Source organism: Lissotriton vulgaris, chromosome 6 (assembly GCF_964263255.1).
Source record: "Lissotriton vulgaris chromosome 6, aLisVul1.2, whole genome shotgun sequence".
In the NCBI taxonomy this organism is placed as follows: domain Eukaryota; kingdom Metazoa; phylum Chordata; class Amphibia; order Caudata; family Salamandridae; genus Lissotriton; species Lissotriton vulgaris.
The window spans coordinates 1,924,320,144-1,924,337,936 of record NC_141694.1 but is presented as its reverse complement, the minus strand read 5'-3'; the positions used below and the strand labels follow the sequence as shown (position 1 = coordinate 1,924,337,936).

Here is a 17,793-nt window from a genome sequence, read left to right as displayed (position 1 = left end):
CCTTTTTTTCTGCAGAGTGCGCATGGAGACTCAAAAAGAGGCGATACAAGTGTTCACACGAATAGCTATTCACATACTAGGGTACATGAGAATCACATGAGAATCACTTATTAAACAGAGTGGGAGGAGTTACATAGTTGCTGACATCAGTTAACATAACCTGACAGTTAAGTCTGTAACAGGTGCATCCTAGCAGCTACAGGCCATTCTGAGCACGTGCAATGCTCAGGCTCAGTGCTGAAGGAGTTAACTATAGATGATGACTCAGGCATAATAGAGAAGCAGGCAACAGCAAAGACGGGGAAGCACATGGCAAACACATGCCTAACTAAAATGGATGCCACAAGCAAAATGGCTTCAGCTCATGCTAACAGTGATCTCTGCCAAATTTCCACAGACCCTTTCAGCATTGGCTGAAGACATCTCTGTGACTTGGTAGGAACACTGAAAAAATCCTGAACATCTATTTTCATCATATCACTAACTTATTGCTCAAATACATATTGGGTGTTTATATTCTTAACAACCCAAAAAAACCTGGGGGTATAATAAATCTCTACCAGTCTAAATAGTGATGCTGCGGTGGCGCTGAGTGATGCTGCAGTGGCGCTGAGTGATGCTGTGGTGGCGCTGAGTGATGCTGCGGTGGCGCTGAGTGATGCTGCGGTGGCGCTGAGTGATGCTGTGGTGGCGCTGAGTGATGCTGTGGTGGCGCTGAGTGATGCTGTGGTGGCACTGAGTGATGCTGCCATGACACAGAGTCTTTGCTAGTTACATTTGGTAGAAGAGGGGATGAAGGGGTAGAAGGGGGTAGAGAGGTAGAAGAGTAGAAGAGGGGTATAAGAGGGGTAAAAAAGGGTAGAGGGGTAGAAGAGTAGAGGGGCACAAGAGGGGTAGAGGGGTACAAGAGGGGTGGAGGGGTGGTAGATGGGTAGTAGGTAAGCATGGGCGAATTTTGCGGATCTCGCGTTCGCGAATTTTGCGGATTTGCGGATTCGCAATCCGCAAAATCCGCGAATTCCCGCGAATTTGCGGATTTTTTTTTTTGTGTTCGCCCATGTTTCTGCCAGTTCGCGAGGGTTTTTACAATTTCGCAATTTGCGAACTTACCTGTCGGGTCGCAAGTTTTGCGAACTTGTTGTTTCTACGTGTCCAGCCTGTTTGGGACACTCTTCTTCATCACTGCCACTCTCTGTCACCACTGCCACTCTCTGACTACTCATGCCACCCTCTGGCCCACCCATGCCACCCTCTGTTTCATCACCACACCCTCTGGTTGTCCAGTGTACATTATTTTCGGCAAAGCAAAGCACACCTTCCCTGCCTCAAGTGACCTGAATTAATTTGGGGCTGATTAATGTGTCACAGAATATTTTTTTAGCTGGCACCTGCTTCCTTAGTGCGCCCTGATTAGTGATCTTTTGCACTTGCTAAGTGCTTTCATTGTTGCAAAATTAGTTACAACACCTGCCCTGCCCCAACTGACAATAATGAATTAGGGGCTGATTAATGGATTTTAACTTCCAGCCTGGCTCCTGCTTGTCTCCCTTAGCTGTAATTCAGGACCTTTGTGGCATATGTGTAACTATTCTGAGGTTCAGAGCAGGGTCACATAATAGTTTCAACTGGCAACTGAACTCTGGAGGGGCCCCTCAGGAAGCACTACAGGAAATGGCTACTAATGATGAGCCTGAACTTTTGAACCTGGTAAGTAGTTACTTTCAGTTTTGCTAAAATCGTATTTCTGCAATTTTGCACTTATTTGCGGGGCGCGAACTCACGCGAACTCACGCGAACAGTGCGAGCAAAATCCGCTGCTCGCGGATTTGCGGATTTTGCGGGAGATTCGCGAATCTCGCGGATTGCGAATTTCCCGAAAATCCGCAAAATCCGCGAGCGGAACGGATTTTCCGCCCATGCTTAGTAGTAGGGTAGAAGAGGGTTAGAGGAGAAGTAGAGGGTAAGAAGAGGGGTAGAGGTGTAGTAGAGGGGTAGAATAGGGGTAGAGTGGTTGAAGAGGGGTTGTAGTGTAGTTCCTATTTTCCCTATAGGCCCTGCGCATTGGAATAACATAAACAGCAGTGTAGACGTAGAAGTGCGGTCTTCCAACTCTCTACTGACTATGCTAAACTTAATTGGGTTTGTTACCAACTAGCTCAGAGGTCACTGGAAACTTTCTTGACTGAATAGGAAGTGATCAGCTTCCCTGGTACAGCCAAGAAGGGATTCAGTTTTCCAACAACCGCATAAACATGACAACTTGCTCCTTAGATAAGAGTCAATCTCTAGAGTTGTTTGAAACAATAGACAGTTATTTTACTCAGTCAGTTGTGCAGATTACTTTCACCAAGATGCAGAGAATAGAGAGACGGGCGTTTTCAATAAAAGGTATTATTTATTGAACAGTCTTTCTTCTCATGCAAGAGAAATGAATTGCCACAATTGCAATACTAGTTATTATATAAAGTACGTACAGTAAAATGAGTATTGCAAAATAATACTGTAAAAGCATTGATATGGTTTCTTAGCCATATAATGGTTATGAATAAAATATATACATTCATATATACATTAGGCTAACGTACTCAACTGGTGCTTCTAACTACGCCTACCCCAGTGTACCTGACCTAAGCCTAACACGTGGACGGGAGTAAGTGAGTAGTTTAAGTTAAGTTGGTTTTGCCAAGGTTTGCTTCAAGAATTCCCTCTAAGGGTTTAGTCAACACCATACCTCTGGAATAGAATGTTGGAGGTCTTGTATCTCCTCTCAGGACTCGATATCCCAGTCACTCGCAAGAGTATCTGGATTTTCTCGGCAGGAGAAAAGACAGCGTCTTTCTCACCGCGTCAAAGAGGAGGAGGAGGGGCAGCGTCCGTGAGCTGCTTGCATCTGCTGGGCTCTGCAAGGGACAGCTGTTCGGCTCCTGTGTTCACCACACCATTGTTCGCGCTTTGCTTAAGGCAACGATGGTAATATTTATACCTGAAAGGTGCCTTGTTTGACGTAAGTTTTTGGACATAAGACGGCAATAAAGATGTCACTAGGAAGTGATCGTCCTTTCAGTGCTCATTAGAGTTCTATTACTAATCAAAACATAGCAAGCGGGGCTTTCCCAGGTTGCTGAGTTTTATCTTGTTGAAGAACTTGGAGTGTAATCTAGGAATCTAAGATAGTGGCTTCAGCTGTGACATCCACTGTAATGAGCTACAGAGGCGAGTTTCAGAAAATGGCTGAAATATAGCTCTGATCGTTTATGCCATTATAGGGCTATGAATGGATTATAGCCGTATAGGGGCATAAGGTCACAGTATTGATCGGGGTCCTAGATTAGAACGCGACACCCACTCCACGATTTTATGTCCATCAAATTACTAAAAACTAAAGCAATAAGATGCATGTGTAACATTGCCCACCCCAAAATACATATTTGCATTTGAAATGGCGTATTTGAAATACATGAAAATATAGGTACTGTACGTCTTTAAGCATAGAAATCATTCAAAATTATTGCATATATAATCAGTTGAATGAAGTTGCGAAAAATTTACACATGAAATATCTCTTTATACAGAAAAGAAGGGCGAGATAATTTCATCACATATAAATGCATTGCTGGAGAATGTGCTAGAGGCTGATGTAAAGTTATATTGTCTCTAGATCTACTAAAAAAAATAGAAGTTCTGTTCTTTATGAATAGGTCTACTTTAAGCAAAGAATTTGTGGCAGAAAAAGGGTAAATATTTTGAAAAAAATAGTTCAATTAAAAAAAAAAATTCTTGGTGAACGGGGGAATAGAGTTCCAACGCTTTTCAGCAGTTTTTGTTGATCAAAAACTGAAGGCCGAATTCAGAGTTCATGGGAACGCTGTGTGTCGGAATGCTTTTCAAAAATTATTGTTTATGTTCAGGGGAGAACATCATATCAGACAAGCTCTCAAAAAATTGGTCTACAAAATCAGGTGACAGTTCGACCAAGTTCGATAGTGCTGTAACTTGGCAGGTGTGAGAGTGATTGCTGTCATCAAAGTCTAGATCAGCAATGCTCACAGAAGGTCGTACCTGGGTGATGTTGCTTTTATTTCTCGCTCCACCGTCACCACCTAGTCGTAGCACAGGAGTCTCAACGATTGCCGTCATCAGGATTGGTAGCCGCTGGGGACAACACAATGCGTGAGCCGTTACAGGACTTAGCAAAGTATCGATATCCATTGGTACTGCTGATGGAAGTGCAAGACAGGTGTCTAACACGCATTCTTCTCCGCATAGCATACATCGAAGCACAGGTAAGATGCAGGTCTGCCATATAGGTCTGAATGAAAGAAACCAGGTCATGTTCAGATCTCTCAGCCTGGCCAATCCAAGGACTCTAGTTATTCGGTCCCGGTAGCGTAATGCTAGGATTGTTTCTTCCATCCCTGCCGGAGTCATGTCTGTGTTTTGGCTTGCCATATCGGAGCAGGAGGGTCAAAAATAAAATTCCTGCTACAAGTCCCAAAATTAGGGGGATGCCGCCAAAGACTGAATGGACAAAATTTGGAATTTAGCCCAAGACTGCTTTGAATGGTGTTAACAGTCCCGAAAAAATGGTCTTAAATATGCCTGGGATACCTACGGCATCTGACATGTTTAGAATTTGGCTAAGCATTTCTGTGAAATGCACGGGGCAATTTGTTGATAAAAGGTCATGTATCTCCGAAGCCGTCCTTACAACTTGGAGATCATACGTCTCTTTTGATGACGTGATGGGCACTGTTGTCTGCAAAAGTACGGACTTCATTCTGCTTAAAGTATCAATTCGTATAGAAGAGACATTCAAACGAGGCCATATGGGAGTCTCTGAGTCTCCAGGGCCGTTTGGAAACAATGCTTGCATACAGCATTTGACCATGGATGTTACGCTTACGAGATAGGCTTTCCCTGGCAAAAGGCCACAACAGCTGTGATCCGTTATTAGAATGTAACTCCCATTTGCCAGTTGTCTAAAGAAAGGCTCTATCTGCGTTGCAGGTGTGACATGTTGGTGGCATGAAAGGTTGTTTGAAGTTCCTTCACAGGCTCCGTGTAAATTAATACCCTGGCACAAAAGTATACCGCTTAGTGAATGTTTGCAATTTTCACCACTAAGAAATACATTTTTGTTACTGTCACTGTTGCATGTGTGTGTATATGGTAATTTCCATGCTGACTTAATGTATCCTTTACCCAAACGTTCATACTGGCCAGTCGGTATGTATTCAAGGCAATTTTTAAATCGGAAAGTTGTTATCAGAATTGTGATAAACCTGTGTATTATCCATTCAATGACAGGATTTTCTGACATTGTCAATGGTAATCTCTCAAGTTTTTCGATGCTCAGGATTGTATAGTCTGCTCCTTTCTGTGCCAAGCTGATTTGTTTATCAGTAAGGTTAAAGATGGAAAACAATGACGTTGTGTTGATTAAACGCCATGGCACATAGCCTGAACGAAGATTTTGCAGCGTCCAGCCTAACTGTACAATAGAACGTAATTGCGACTGGCCATGCTGTAACATTAGCAAGTCCTTGTCTATTATGTCTATGGCAGATGATACAATGCTGTCCAGTGAATATATTCTGGAGGACAGAGTCATTAACCCATTGTCCACTACAGAAAGTGATTTTTTCAAATTAATACGATCAATTTCTCGTATTTTCTCTGCTGTTTCAATTTGCATAATTTTCCATGCCTCGTTGTAAGCCGCATATATACTGGTCGCTATGAAACGTTTTTGACGCTGTTTGCGTGGTCCCAGAACAAAATTGCTCAAATCAGCACCAACTTTAAGTAAAGATAAGTGTTGCTTAATTCCTGCCAGTGTGGATGATCCTAGCCATTCGAGGCAGAGTTTCCCTACACTGTATGTTGTTACTATCCCTGGATGTTGTCTCTGGGAGTATCTAGGGTCTGGTCTGGTCATTTTTAACCTCTGTGTTTTGTTCAGGAATCTATCTTGACAGTTATTCGTGTCAGTAGGCCAGATTACCCACTTTTTCCAATCAGGATGTGTTCTGTTTAGATGTAAAATGTTTGATACGTCTATTTCAATATCTGTAGTTGCATTATCAGGTATAGGCTTTGGAATAGACGGTTTGTTAAATTCTTTAATCTTAGCTAGGCCAAGACAGGTTGTTTGGTGAATTGTGTCATTTAAAAACATAATTTGTTCTGGGATCATGCAGGCTCGAAATAATGCTTCTAGACCTTGTACCTTCCACTCTTTAGTACCCCAGATGGTTTTTGTTTCAATGTTATTTCTCCAAAAATCAAAACCAAATGTCATCATTTTTTCATAAAATGCTTCTGAATATATCAATTTAGTATTTGTCAGCATTGTTTTCAACCCTGTTTTATCTAACAGTTTATAATAAAACGTATTGGAATTTCTCATAGAATGTTTTAGAACTACTTTTAGGTGGAGTAGCACAATGTTGCCATTGGTTATACTTAAAAACATTTCTAGGCTGTGCAGATTTATGCAAGCAGTGGTCACCATAATGTGTGAAGCAGTACATCTCTTCATAATTAGACGAACCTTGTAAATAAACATGTTCTGTGAATCTAGCTGACATTACTAAATCAGACATCATAATATTTATACTTTCAAAATCCAAATCATCAGAAAATGAACTTGGTTTTACAAAGTCACTTAAGGAAAACTTGAACTGGTGAGGATATTTCAAGATTTCAACCGAGCCATATACTTCATAGTCAGTTTTGTCCCATACTACCCCGCCGGGTATTGGAATGGCTGTGACATTCACTGATGATAGTTCTCTTTTCTCGACATGAGATGATTTGTGTGGTTTCAGGACTAAGTTGATTTTGTGACTTGCTGTGTCCATTGAACTGTATTTTCCCTCAATGAATTTTCCCAAACAAAGTATCATGATGAGCCAAAGCAAGAGGAAAAATACACCTAGCCCAAACCAGAACTCTAACCATGGAGAGACAAGATAAATTTCCTTGAGTTGATGAAAGAGTTCTGTTGCTTTTTCTTTAAAAGTGTTTGTTTCTGGCATCACTTTAGGGTCGTTTTGATCTTCAGAAAAGTTATCGAAGTTGATGAAGTAGCCAGAGGCAGTTCTGTCAATTGTTGGAATCGTTTTCTCAATTTGTCTTTCCGTAGCACATTCTAATGCCACATCATTGTAGACTGGTGTTTCTTGACGAACTGTTTCAATCTGTGTTTCAAGGGGCCCGAGTTCCATGGCATTATTGCATAGTCCCTCTCTGTGCACTGCAGGCTTATCGAATGTGATTAGTCTTTCAGTTTGAACCTCTTGAATTGTTCCAAATTTGGGTATTCTGTTATTTCTTGGGAGTCCACTTGGCCTACTGTTGATTATAGGCCACATGATTGTGGTTTTACTAGATCGATTGCTACAACTCTGTTCTCCTTTTTACCAGCAAGGGGCGGTAGTACTACTGATCTTGTTCCGTTGATTGATAAGACAGGTACTGCTTGTCTGTAAGAAGGCCCACATTCCTTCTTCACCGCTATTTTCTCTCTGACTAGATCCCCAATCTTTGGAATCCAGACAGGCCTTGCTGGGGCTGGTGGTGCCTCTTCAGTGGTAGTTGGCTGTTGCTTTATTTTTATGTTGCTTAAGGATTTTCTTGTTTCATTCAAGTCCTGTAAAACAGCCAAACGATCTTTGATGTCAAAGTCTTTATTCTTATCTTCTACCACTGATACCTGACTATCTAAGTCCTGAACGTGCATTCTAGTTCCGAACAATAGTTCGTATGGGCTGAAACCATTTAGAGAATTTTTTGGCAAATTGTTTAGACTAAGCTGGACACTTATTAAATGTTTGGCCCACCCATCACCCGAACCTAATACCTTCGCTGTTATAGATTGCTTTATGTCCCGGTTTTTTCTTTCTACCACACTGTTCCCTTCGGGGTGTGACGGACAAGAATACCGCAACCCAACGCCCATGCTGGCCATGGCCTCCTTATAAGCTCGAGAGCTGAAAGCAGGACCCTGGTCAGAATGGAACATGGCAATTGCGTATGTGCCGATAAAGTCTCGCAGATCTTTTATAACCGTTCTGGCGTCAGCCGAGCGCTGGGGCCACATTTTTTAAGTGAATATAGTCTTAAATAACATACATTGGGACGCATTTCTCTTTTTTGATTATGCTTATAGAGCGCCTTATGCTTTCTATTAGGGATCCTGACACTACACTGGCCGGTTCTCCACTGCGATCTCTGTTGCAGTCTTCACAATTTTTTGCAAAATAATGAATATCTACGCGCATTCCCGGCCACCAGTACTCTGATTGTAATTCTTTCAGAGAGTCCCTGATTGTTTGGTGTCTCAAACCCAACCCCATATGTGCTTCCTGTATGAGGAAACGTCTCCTGTTCATGTTTGGAATTACCCTATCCCCCACTCCAGGGATTCGAGCAAAAGGAACGGAGTTTGCATCAATTACGTATGCATAATTGAGTGGATAGTTCACGGGTAGTGCTGCACAGCTGCCCTTTGAGGACGTTTTTACTGCCAGCATGGTTTCCCCGTCAATGTATTTTTCTGAACGCTTTTTTGTGGCTACGGAAGCCGGTTTAGTTGCTTCCGCTGTGGCTGTAATAGCCAATGAATTCCCTGCAACGTGAACGCCATCACGTTGATGACTCAGAGTGTGTATCACGTGAGTCTTTTGTAGTTCTTTCTGTAAAAGAACTACTTGCTTCCAAAGCATTTTATGCTTGATTGTGGCACCTGTGTCATCTTTGTAATCATTTTGAATCCAGCTCTGCAACTCATTATTGTAAGAGTTGACGCAAAAATGTGAATCGCACACGATTAGTGTCGGGAATTCACGTTCTGCATTTTCAAGCGCCATCTTTAAAGATCTAATTTCAGCTCGCTGAGCCGAACAGTTTCTTACTGATTCCGTTTTTGTTATTTTCGGTCTGAATTTAGCGCACAGCCAGCGACCTTTAACAATCGCACAGGCTGCATCGTACAATTTGTTTTCTACACTGTAGTGCTGTACAAATCTGTCTGTATATATTATACAGGAGTACTGTGGTAGAGTGAGAATTTCGATTGGCAGAGAATATTCTTTTTCATATGGTAAATCATTCAGTTTTTTCATGCGCGGCGCGAAATAATATTTCACGTCTTCTGTAGGAAGAGAACTTACCCACTGTATCCATTTCGGATCCAGTGACACTGTAGGTATATTTACTGGGCTGAATAGTGCCTCGAAGGCTGATTCCGCTGTGAGAACAGTGAACCTTTTGCCGTGTGCTAGTTCTCGTTCATTAGCTATTGCAGTCTGCACTGCTTTCACAGTATTTTCTGTGTGACTGAATGTTTTTTCTGCTTGTGTGTACAAGTGTGATTTGTAAGCTATTGGTACCGTTTCTCCCTCATTAGAGGTCAGGTACGTGAATCCGGATCTCCCTGGGATGACTCGGATTACAAGTTTGCGTGTGTTATCACGTGTTTCTAATTTTGTTTTTGCTAACATGTCTGTTTGCAGTGATCTCAACATTTCTGTGTGTTTTTGAGTCCAGTTGATTGGTTTAAAATCAGGTTTAATTATTTCGTAGAGAGGTTTAACCCTCTCATCATAATTTAGAATGTAAGTTCTTCCGAAATTCAGGAAGCCTAGAATCGATTGTAAGTTCTTCAGCGTTTTCGGTGCTTGGAGTACAGCGCACTTCTCTAAGAAGTTGTCCGCTAGGCTCTTGCCTTCACTTGATAATTTGTATCTTAAAAATAATACTGTCAGATGGGCAATTCGAGACTTTTTTAAAGTTGAATTTGTAACCCTCTGCTGCGAACCCAAGTATAATGGTGTTCACCCTTTTCAAATGAGTATCCAAGTCGTCGTCTGTTAGATAGATGTCATCGACATAAGATAATGCTTCATCATCATACATTTGTAGTAACTCTGTTACTCTAGCTGAGAATAGTCCTGGGCTGTTCTTGAATCCCTGTGGGAGCCTACAGAAATTTTTCTGTGACCCCATTACTGAGAAAGCGGTCAAGTATCTGCTTTCTGGTGCAATATTTTGACAAAAGAAACCGTTAGATATATCTATTGTCGTTTTATATTTTTTGCGAACTATATTATTCATTAGTGCAGCACTGTGCGAATTTTGTACTGCAACATGAGTTAAGGTGTCTGTAGTCCAAAACTAGACAATATGAATTGTCTGGTTTGGAGATAGGAAACAAAGGATTGTTCATTTGAGAGGTGCATGTTTCAATCACCCCCTGTTATTCAAGTTGATCTAAAATCTCCCTGACCTGTTTTTTTAGCTTCTTGCTTAATTGGATACTGCCTTTGTGCAGTCGGTTGATTTTTTTAACTGGATTTTGTGAAGAGGAGAGTCCTCATCCCATCCTACATGATTTTTATATAATGCTGGTGCCTGGGCTACTGCCCATTTCCTTGCATATATATATTTAGTGTGAATCGGAATGTGATTCGAGAAGACAGGCATAATTATTTCTTCGCCACGAGGGCACTCCCTGACAAACTCTGGGGGCCAATCTTTTTCAGCTAACAGGATGTCATAGCCTTTTGAGAGGTTATCCCAAAATAGACCCCTTATTTTTCTAGTCTTATCTCCCTCTATACGCAGTGTTATTTCGTATATCTTATGAGGTTTGCTAACTCTGGTATCGGCAGTTTCCACTTGAATGTATTCATTCGTGTCCACTGTCTCCAGATGACTCATCAGGATCTTGCGAGCTATGCTGATTTCTGCTGCACTGTCTAGCATTGTCTGTGCCCACTCCCCGTTTTTCAACTGTGTCCTCAGTATTCTCTGCATGTTCGATTACTCTAATACTGGCTACCTTCTTTCTTGGAAATTGTGATTTTTTACTTTGAGCAGGTTCCTTGTCTTTGGACTTGGTGTGCTCTCCTGGGTCTGACCATCCTCTTCTTTTTCCGATTTCTGCGAAAAAGATCGAGAGGGACGTGTATCAATACTTTGATATCTATCAGGCTTCTTCAAGTTATCCCTATTTCCAAGGTTATATCTTTTCTAAGAGCGCTCCCGCTGGGGAGACTGGTGTTCTCGAGTCGGAGTTCTTTCCCTCCGTCGAGGAGACCTTCCTCTGGACTGGAAAACCTTTTCCTTGGGAGTGGATTGTTTATTTCCATCCCAGTTTTTTTTAGGAGTGTTTAAATTATTTTTAATAAATAATTTTTCAGGATTTTCGAGTAGTTGGGGTTTTACTGGTTTCCCACCCAAGCTGTCTCTACCTAATTCTTCATAACATTTCTCTATGATTCTGGCAAGCTCAATTGGTTGATCTGTTATATCTGTTTCTTTCAATTTCTGGCGGATCGCCACAGATGCTGCTTCTCCTTTTATATTGGCTAGTAATATAGCCGAGACCTGCTTGAAGTCTTTCAGTAATTTCATACCAAGAGTTAAAGCAGGTTCTGGACCGTATTCATTCTGAATCTGTTTTAGTACATCTGGTATTACCGCCATAGACCGAACACCATGTGTTTTTGTGTAAATGGAAGCAAAAACTGTACCCCAAGTGTCGCAGTCCTCCACATGTGGTGCGACCCCCATTGGAAGGCAGATGGTCAGGATCCTGTGTTTCTCAATAGGAGTAGTATTCAGAAATAGTGCCTCTATTTGAGTAATTTTCTGCGCTAACCAGAAAGGAATTTGTTCCTGTTTTATGGGTGTTTTACCAAGACATGATTGTATGTTCTGTGGTGTAATTTTATTTGTGTTCCCCTGATGAGGGGTCAGCTGTGGAACATTAACAGCTGTTTGGACTGTTGCAGTCCGCATTACATATTGGACTAATTGTCTATATATTTTAATAAGTGTTTTTAGCTGTACTAACAGCTCATCTTTTGACATTTTTACAATGTCCGGATGTGGTGTGTAGCTGGCTAGAACCGGCCACGTTGCTCCTGGTCTACCTAGTGGACCGAGCCTGGTAATATGATCATTGTGTTTTAGGGCGCCTTTAAACCAGAGCAAATGCTCTTGGTATTTTAATGGGATTTCAATCTCCTCAAAAGGAGCGTACTCATCCGGTGGATCCCCTATTTTGTAATAGTGGAACTCTTGTGTTGCAGCGTTTGCCGCTGGAAATTTTATCCATGAATAGAATAACTCTGTCTGCCGATATTCGTGTGCCTCTATCACGAAGACGACTGTGCCACCTAGTGTGGTCAGTCCATTTTCTATAAGTTTTAACGTTATAGTTTTCCTTATGTTGACCGGGATGATTATCGCACCCGGTTCAGTAATCCCTGTACCATCGGGATTCTGCTGAGTCGCATTTACTGCGGCATCAAGGGTTCCGTTTTCAGTGTCTGACATTCTATTGTCAGAAAGGTTTTGCAGAGCAGGTCTCCAAGGAGACAACGATTAGGTGCACAAACACTGTATCCTTCAACGTTGAATAAACCAGAGCTTTACATAGGAATCTCTTCCTACTAAGTTCGGGCGGATTTTAGCCTTTCACCCACTCCAGACGTCTATTGGAGTATTTACGGGAGAAAGGGTCTGTGTGAAAAATGCACGACTGAGTTACTCTAACGTCTTGCGTTAGTTTTATCGCCTTACCAAACGTTGGGCGCCTTGTAGTGTAGTTCCTATTTTCCCTATAGGCCCTGCGCATTGGAATAACATAAACAGCAGTGTAGACGTAGAAGTGCGGTCTTCCAGATCTCTACTGACTATGCTAAATTTAATTAGGTTTGTTACCAACTAGCTCAGAGGTCACTGGAAACTTTCTTGACTGAATAGGAAGTGATCAGCTTCCCTGGTACAGCCAAGAAGGGATTCAGTTTTCCAACAACCGCATAAACATGACAACTTTGCTCCTTAGATAAGAGTCAGTCTCTAGAGTCGTGTGAAACAATAGACAGTTATTTCACTCAGTCAGTTGTGCAGATTACTTTTACCAAGATGCAGAGAATAGAGAGATGGGCGTTTTCAATAAAAGGTATTATTTATTGAACAGTCTTTCTTCTCATGCAAGAGAAATAAATTGCCACAATTGCAATACTAGTTATTATATAAAGTACGTACAGTAAAATGAGTATTGCGAAATAATACTGTAAAAGCATTGATATGGTTTCTTAGCCATATAATGGTTAAAATGAATAAAATATATACATTCATATATACATTAGGCTAACGTACTCAACTGGTGCTTCTAACTACGCCTACCCCAGTGTACCTGACCTGAGCCTAACACGTGGACGGGAGTAAGTGAGTAGTTTAAGTTAAGTTGGTTTTGCCAAAGTTTGCTTCAAGAATTCTCTCTAAGGGTTTAGTCAACACCATACCTCTGGAATAGAATGTTGGAGGTCTTGTATCTCCTCTCAGGACTCGATATCCCAGTCACTCGCAAGAGTAGGCTGGAAACGCCGGAGCTGGATTTTCTCGGCAGGAGAAAAGACAGCGTCTTTTTCAGCGCGTCAAAGAGGAGGAGGAGGGGCAGCATCCGTGGGCTGCTTGCATCTGCTGGGCTCTGTAAGGGACAGCTGTTTGGCTCCTGTGTTCAACACACCATTGTTCGCGCTTTGCTTAAGGCAACGCTGGTAATATTTATACCTGAAAGGTGCCTTGTTGGACGTAAGTTATTGGACATAAGACGTCAATAAAGATGTCACTAGGAAGTGATCGTTTATCAGTGCTCATTAGAGTTCTATTACTAATCAAAACATAGCAAGCGGGGCTTTCCCAGGTTGCTGAGTTTTATCTTGTTGAAGAACTCGGAGTGTAATCTAGGAATCTAAGATAGTGGCTTCTGCTGTGTCACGTACTGTAATGAGCTGCAGAGGCGAGTTTCTGAAAGATGGCTGAAATATGGCTCTGATCGTTTTATGCAATTATAGGGGTATGAATGGATTATAGCCGTATAGGGGCATAAGGTCACAGTATTGATCGGGGTCCTAGATTAGAACGCGACAGGGTAGAGGGGTTGAAGAGGAGTAGTAGAGGGATAGAGGGGTAGTAGACGGGTTGAGGGGTAGTAGAGGGGGAGAGGGGTAGAGGAGTAGAAGGGTAGAAGAGGGTTAGAGGGGTAGAAGGGTTGAATAGGGATGGAGTGGTAGAAGGGTAGAATGAAAACAACATTCCTCCAATCAGAGCACAATGAGTGCAAGAGACGCTGTGAAGTAAATAATTGTAGGAATATGGACTATACAATACATTCAGCATGCATGAAACATGACTACTGAATTCATCAACATGTATGGGTTAACTAATAAGGCTGATAAAAAAAGAATTACGACTTACTACAATCACAATAATCTATTGCAATATTTTCTGTCTCACTGAAAGCTTCATGAGCAGATAAAAAACAAGGAAGCTATCGGCTTCAGGAATGTGAAATAAAGCTCTCTCATCTTGAAAGCTGATGACCCATGACGAGAGAGGAAAGCCATATGGCGCCTCTGCTCGTGAGGCTTGCCTAAACAAACATGGCGACTGTGTGCGTGCACGGACTCGTGAACGCAAGCTTTAGTCCCGCAAAACCTCTTGTAGCACTTTGGAAATCCCCTTACTAAATTTCTCGCAGGGTAGCACATGCGCTGACTCAGTGAGACATAAAAATCGCTATTTAAGTAATCACTAAATTTGCGATTACTTACATTGCGATTGCTTTCAGGGAATCACAATTTACAATAAATTTAATGCAACAACAAGAAAAAAAATTGTGATTTTGCAATTAAGAAACACAAATTACCATCAACTCAAAGTTGATGGTAATTTTCAAGAACTTTGAAAAATGCACTAAAGTGCTTTTTTAAAGTTCTATGTTGCACACACACATGCCCTTGGACATTTATTTATTATGGGGTTTGTTACAAACTATTGCAATATGAAAATATATTATTAAAATACAAAAATATTAAACAAATTATAAAAAGCACCGCTTTAAATTCAAGATCATAGTACAGAGTGAAGCTACATGTTTTTACAGTACGCATAGTAATGAGAGGTAATAACTATTGTGTACTGGGTTATGCTAGCTCAAGCTGCTTGCAAGAACTAGTGTTACTGCAACGGTAATCTTCATAGTTCCTCGACCAAACAAATAACTTTAAAACATTTGTCCAGTCTCGAGACTTCCAGGCGCTCTTTCAGTTTCTGCTGTGGGGCTTGAGAGGTCAGAGGTCGGTGTGCTCGTCTCCCTGATGCATCCTGGGACAGGAGAAGCTCAGGCCTTTTACAGTCCTCATTAACAGTAAATATCTTCTTAATTTTTAAGAAGACGTGTACAAGTAAAGGAAGCTTTGCACTGCATGACCCTGCACTGACCCCTGCACCGACCCCTGCCCTGACCCCTGCCCTGACCCCTGCCCTGACCCTTGCACTGACCCTTGCACTGACCCCTGCACTGACCCCTGCACTGACCCCTACACCGACCCCTGCACCGACCCTTGCACTGACCCTTGCACTGACCCCTGCACTGACCCTGACACTGACCCTTGCACTGACCCTTGCACTGACCCTTGCACTGACACCTGCCCTGACCCCTGCCCTGACCCCTGCATTGACTCCTGCACTGACCCCTGCACTGACCCTTGCACTGACCCCTGCACCGACCTTGACACTGACCCTTGCACTGACCCTTGCACTGACACCTGCCCTGACCCCTGCATTGACTCCTGCACTGACCCCTGCACTGACCCTTGCACTGACCCCTGCACTGACCCTTGCACTGGCCCCTGCCCTGACCCCTGCACTGACCCTTGCACTGGCCCCTGCCCTGACCCCTGCCCTGACCCCTGCATTGACCCCTACACTGACCCCTACACTGACCCTTGCACTGACCCTTGCACTGACACCCACACTGACCCCTGCACTGACCCCTACACCGACCCCTACACTGACCCCTGCATTGACCCTTGTACTGATCCCTGCCCTGACCCCTGCCCTGTCCCCTACACTGACCCCTGCCCTGACCCCTGCACTGACCCCTGCACTGACCCCTGCCCTGACCCCTGCACTGGCCACTGCTCTGACCCCTGCACTGACCCTAACACTGTCCCCTGCCCTGACCCCTGCACTGACCCCAACACTGACCCCTGCACTGACCCCAACACTGACCCCTGCACTGACCCCAACACTGACCCCTGCACTGACCCTTGCACTGACCCAGTGACGCTCACGGCTGCTCTTTCTTCCACAGACTCAACCTATGTCAAATGTTCGGTTGGTGGATCCGAGCTAGGACCCCCCTTACATATGCCCTTGGGGAGGTGAAGCCCAAGCCCGAGCCCGAGCCGGAGGCAGACATATCCGTGCTGTGCGAGGCGCTGAGGAACCCTGGGTGCCGCGTGCGGGAGCTCAGGTGAGTGCAGACTTTCTTCCTTATACACCCGGGGAGGCGGGGGTGGGGGGGGAGGTTAAGTCATTCTCCATAAGTCCATGATAGGTTTAACAAGCATTTGCAATGCAATAGGTCTAGCGTTTGCTAGAGTTTAAGCTATTAGAATTACCAATGACAACGCCTTTTATTTATGTTTTAAAAAAACAAAAACATAAATAAAAGGCTTTGTTATTTACTATGCCAATGCCTCAAACTCGTGTAAATGCGAGACCTATTGCACTGCAAATGCTTGTTTATTCATGGTTTGTGTGTTTAGAGTTGGCAGTGCCTTTTTATATGCATATGACCCGAATCTGTTAAGAAGTTGAAGAGTGAGGTTGCGGCAGGTGACGAGCTGCGGCCACAACAGGAAGGGGCCGGACCTGGAACTCCTGCTTCCTTTGGGTTAAACTGATACATAATGCTCGGAGTAAAGGGGGCAACTGAGAGCAGGTGAAATTATCAATGCTGCGGAGGAATGGACGTTAGGAATGCTGCCTCAGACAGTTAAGTTAATGTATTGATTCAATAAAAGCTTCGTGTTTGCTAGCGCATGGTTAAGACATCAAGCTGCTTCAAACATGTAGAAGGGGAGGAATGCTCCTAGCTACCACTGCTTGAATGAAGGATGAGCAAAGAGGGCCAAATAGAATGTACAAATCCTGCTTTTTAAAGTAAGAGGCTGGCTGTTATCAAAGTGCAAGAGGCAGAAAGTGCTCTTGTGTGAAGGGTATGCATTCGAGGCTCCGTACCTTTCGGACGATGCACTCAAAAGTGCAGATCACTGGCTGTGTTCATTACAACTGGCCTACAGCACACAGTAACTGGTGAAGAACACATTCCATCAGCCTTCAAAGAAATAAAAGGTATCCTAGTGGCATCTTTTGCACTTTTACAAAAAGTGTAGACTGGAGACCAGGTGTTAGAAAAGTGGGTCTAAGCATGTTGAGGGTCGCCTGTTAACAGGTAAATCACTCGTCGCCATCATTGTGCACTAAATGCCCCAACCATCCCCCATCTGATGCCGGAGAGCCTGGTGGGACAGGCGTCCACCAGTTAAATACATCTCAATGCTTTTTCTTCCACTCCACCTGATCATGAATCCAAAAGAATATTTTTTTTTAAAACAAATTTTCTCCACTACCAGTCTTGCCCTGACGTAACTGAACCCCAGCTGCCTCCTACGCGATTACTCTCACACCCTTTATGACACTGTAGCACAAGCTTTACTGGCTGTGCCAGATGCCCTTCTGGAGAGTAGAACCACAGTATGTTCTTGGGTCTTTCTGCTCCGACCAGACAATTTCACCAACAATTTCTCCCTCTCCTTGGCTGCGGTTGGGGTTTCTGGTTTCACCTTCACCAGCCCGGCAGACCCTTCAGTCTTTATGTGTCAGGCAAATGGGGCGTCCAAACTATCCGTTAGTGCTACACCC

General features: G+C 43.2%; 1 protein-coding gene across 4 annotated transcripts in view; it reads left to right on the top strand.

Moving 5' to 3' along the window:
• The window catches only part of LOC147709940 (NACHT, LRR and PYD domains-containing protein 12-like), a 521,467-nt gene that overhangs the window by 147,006 nt on the left and 356,668 nt on the right, over positions 1–17,793 (top strand). For all 4 annotated transcript variants that reach the window (XM_086928353.1, XM_086928352.1, XM_086928351.1 and 1 more), the window contains exon 5: positions 16,178–16,339. In XM_086928353.1, the coding sequence (XP_086784479.1) occupies positions 16,178–16,339 (162 nt within the window). The remainder of the gene's footprint in view (positions 1–16,177; positions 16,340–17,793) is intronic.